General features: G+C 65.9%; 1 protein-coding gene across 1 annotated transcript; it reads left to right on the forward strand.

The window, feature by feature from the left end:
* Positions 1-664: 664 nt before the first annotated feature.
* OLIG2 (oligodendrocyte transcription factor 2) lies at positions 665-2,019 on the forward strand. The gene is made up of 2 exons (XM_058840978.1): positions 665-693; positions 1,013-2,019. Exon 2 carries the CDS (start codon positions 1,050-1,052, stop codon positions 1,926-1,928), a length of 879 nt encoding a protein of 292 aa, XP_058696961.1. The 5' UTR covers positions 665-693; positions 1,013-1,049; the 3' UTR covers positions 1,929-2,019.
* The last annotated feature ends 1,034 nt before the right edge of the window (positions 2,020-3,053 follow it).

Raw genomic sequence — 3,053 nt, forward strand, 5'->3', positions numbered from 1 at the left:
TTTTTGTTCTCCTCTTAACGTCTCGCACTCTTTCCTTCTTTCTGTCTCTCCCCTCTCCTGCTCTCTGCTCGCTGGAGGCTTTTTTGGGGGGCAGATTTGGGTTGGATGCTCCGAGAGCTGCTCCAGGTCGCTGCGGGGCCGGAGCCGGGGGATGCTCGGGGCAGTTCGCTCTTGGGGAACGGAGAGGCCGGAACGCCGCCTCTCTCCGCCTCTGTCTGCACCGCTCACCGGGGGAATAAAGCCCGGGCTCGGGGCAGGAGCGGGCACCGGGCGGGGGAAGCGGGGCCGAGCGCTGCCGGCGGGGCGGACGGGCCGGGCACCGGGGAACACCGACGTGCCGGGGGCTGTTCGCTCCCGTCCCCGTCCCGTCCCGCCCCCCCGACAGCTGTTCCCGGCGCTGTCATTGTTGCATTTTATTATGGATTTGACAAAAGTCCCTCCCCCCCGCCGCGCCCCCCCCGCCGGGCTCCCCGCGCCGCTCCGGCCGGCGCCCCCCCCCCGCCCGCCCGCCCCATCGAGCCGGAGCGGCCCCGGTGACATCAGCCGTGCCCCCGGCGCCGCCGCCGATTGGCGCAGCCCCCCTCCCGCCCGGTGACATCGTTCCTCCCCGGCGCGGCTATAAAGCGGCCGCCGCTCCGCCGCAAGGTGCGCGCTGCTGCCGAGCTCGCCCGTCCCGGCGCGCCGCTCGCCACGGTGAGTGCCCCCCGCGCCCGCGCGGAGCCACGGCCCGGCCGGCGAGCGAGGGACCGGACGGGACGGGACGGGACGGGACGGGACGGGACGGGACGGGACGGGACGGGACGGGACGGGATGGAATGGAATGGGGTGGGATGGAATGGGATGGGATGGGATGGGACGGGAGCCGCCCCCCGGCGAGCGGAGGGCGGGCAGCGGGACCGGTCCAGCCGGGGCTGGAGGAGCGGGCTCGCCGTCGGGGCGGGCGCGGTGCCCCCGGAGAGCTGCGGCGGGCGCTGACCCGGGGCTGCCCGCGGGCTCTCTCCGTTCCCCGCAGGCTGCCCGGTGCGCGCCGCCGCCCCGCCCGCCGGGCCATGGACTCGGACGCCAGCCTGGTTTCCAGCCGCCCGTCCTCCCCGGAGCCCGATGACCTCTTCCTCACGGCCAGGAATAAAGGCAGCGGCGGGGGCTTCACGGGCGGCACCGTGTCCAGCTCCACGCAGAGCGACTCCCCGCCGGAGCTGAGCGCCGAGCTGCGCAGCGCCATGAGCGCTGCGGGGGTGGTGGTGGTGGACAAGCTGGGCTTCAAGTCCTCTTCGTCGTCCTCCTCCTCGTCCTCCTCTTCCTCCTCCAAGAAGGACAAGAAGCAGATGACGGAGCCGGAGCTGCAGCAGCTGCGGCTGAAGATCAACAGCCGGGAGCGCAAGAGGATGCACGACCTGAACATCGCCATGGACGGGCTGCGGGAGGTGATGCCCTACGCGCACGGCCCGTCGGTGCGCAAGCTCTCCAAGATCGCCACGCTGCTCCTGGCGCGCAACTACATCCTCATGCTCACCAACTCCCTGGAGGAGATGAAGCGCCTGGTCAGCGAGATCTACGGCGGCCACCACGCCGGTTTCCACCCCGCCGCCTGTCCCGGCGGCATGGGCGCGCACTCGGCTCCTCTGCCCGGCCACCCGGCCCACCCTGCCTCGCACCCCGTGCACCACCCGATCCTGCCCCCCGCCGCCGTCTCCAGCGCCTCCCTGCCCGGCTCCGGCCTCTCCGCCGTCAGCTCCATCCGGCCCCCGCACGGGCTCCTCAAATCGCCCTCGGCCGCCGCCGCCGCCGCCCCGCTGGGCAGCGGCTTCCAGCACTGGGGGGGGATGCCGTGCCCCTGCAGCATGTGCCAGGTGTCGGCCCCGCCGCACCACCACGTCTCGGGCATGGGCACGGCCAGCCTGCCCAGATTAGCCACCGACACCAAATGAGCCCCTCGGAGGGGCGGCCCCGCCGCGCCCCCGGCGCCTCCAGGACCTACAAACGCTCCCCCCCGGCGGCAGCGGGACCCCCCCCCGGGGCTGCGGGAGGGGATGGAGCCCGGCTCGGGGTCTGCCCTGCTCCCCCAAAACGCCGGGAGAGCCCCCCCGGCACGAGAAAAGCCCCGCGCATCTCCTGCATTTCTAATTTTGCGACACTGCCGAGAGCTCCGGAGGGGAGGGCGGCGGTGCCCGGGCTGGCCGCGAACGGAGGAACCAAACCCACCCAGGGGCTTCGGCTCCTTCATCCCCTCCTTCCTTCGCTCCCTCCCCTCTCCCGCTCTCGTTTCCACACGCAGAGCCTCCGGAGCCCTTCCCGGGTCGCATCCCCCCGGCAAGGCCATCCCGGGGCTCCCGGGGCCGGCAGCAGCTCCGGGGGAAGCGCAGCCGGGAATTCCGGGGCCGGGAATTCCGGGGCCGATCCCCGCTCTCCCCGCCGGGGCTTTGGGCTCTTTCCGCTCCGGGATTTGTAAATAGACCGAGAAGGACGCGAGTCCGCTCCGCCTGAGCTTTCCGTCCGTGCACTTGTTCTGTGTCAGCCTCATGAGTGAAAAAGGGGTCGCTTTGCCTTCGTTTCGTTGGTTTGGGTTTTTGGGGTTTGTTGGGTTGTTTTAAGCGTATAACACGTTTGTTTCGGTTATTTTTATTATTTTTTTTTTTTTACGTTCCTGCCACCTTTAACCAAGTTTGAACTCTTTAATGCTCTTTCTGTGTAGGAACTTTCACCCTGTCCGTGTTGCAATACTGAGAACTTGGGCTTGTTTCTGAAATAACAACTTTTCTTATCGCTGCCCCTCGCAGAGATTTTATCATCTGTTTATTTTTGTAAAAAAAAACACACAAAAAAAACCAAAAACAAAAAAGAAAAAGAAAAAAAAAAAAGTTGCTAAATAATATTTATTACTTGTTTGGTTGCAAAAAAAAAAAAAAAAAGTGATCCACTGTTGAGATTTTAAATAAAATTTAAAAAAAAAAGCATTTTAAATAAATGTCCTTTTCCTCTTCCTCGCTGTCTCGGGAAGGCGGAGACAGATGGGGAAGTGATGGGAATATTTTAGGCGCATCCTTGACTTTCGC

Source organism: Poecile atricapillus, chromosome 1, assembly GCF_030490865.1.
Source record: "Poecile atricapillus isolate bPoeAtr1 chromosome 1, bPoeAtr1.hap1, whole genome shotgun sequence".
NCBI classification, from domain to species: Eukaryota; Metazoa; Chordata; class Aves; order Passeriformes; family Paridae; genus Poecile; species Poecile atricapillus.

Excerpts from the sequence above, each read along its gene's own strand:
- OLIG2 (XM_058840978.1), top strand. The coding sequence starts at position 1,050 with ATGGACTCGGACGCCAGCCTGGTTTCCAGCCGCCCGTCCTCCCCGGAG.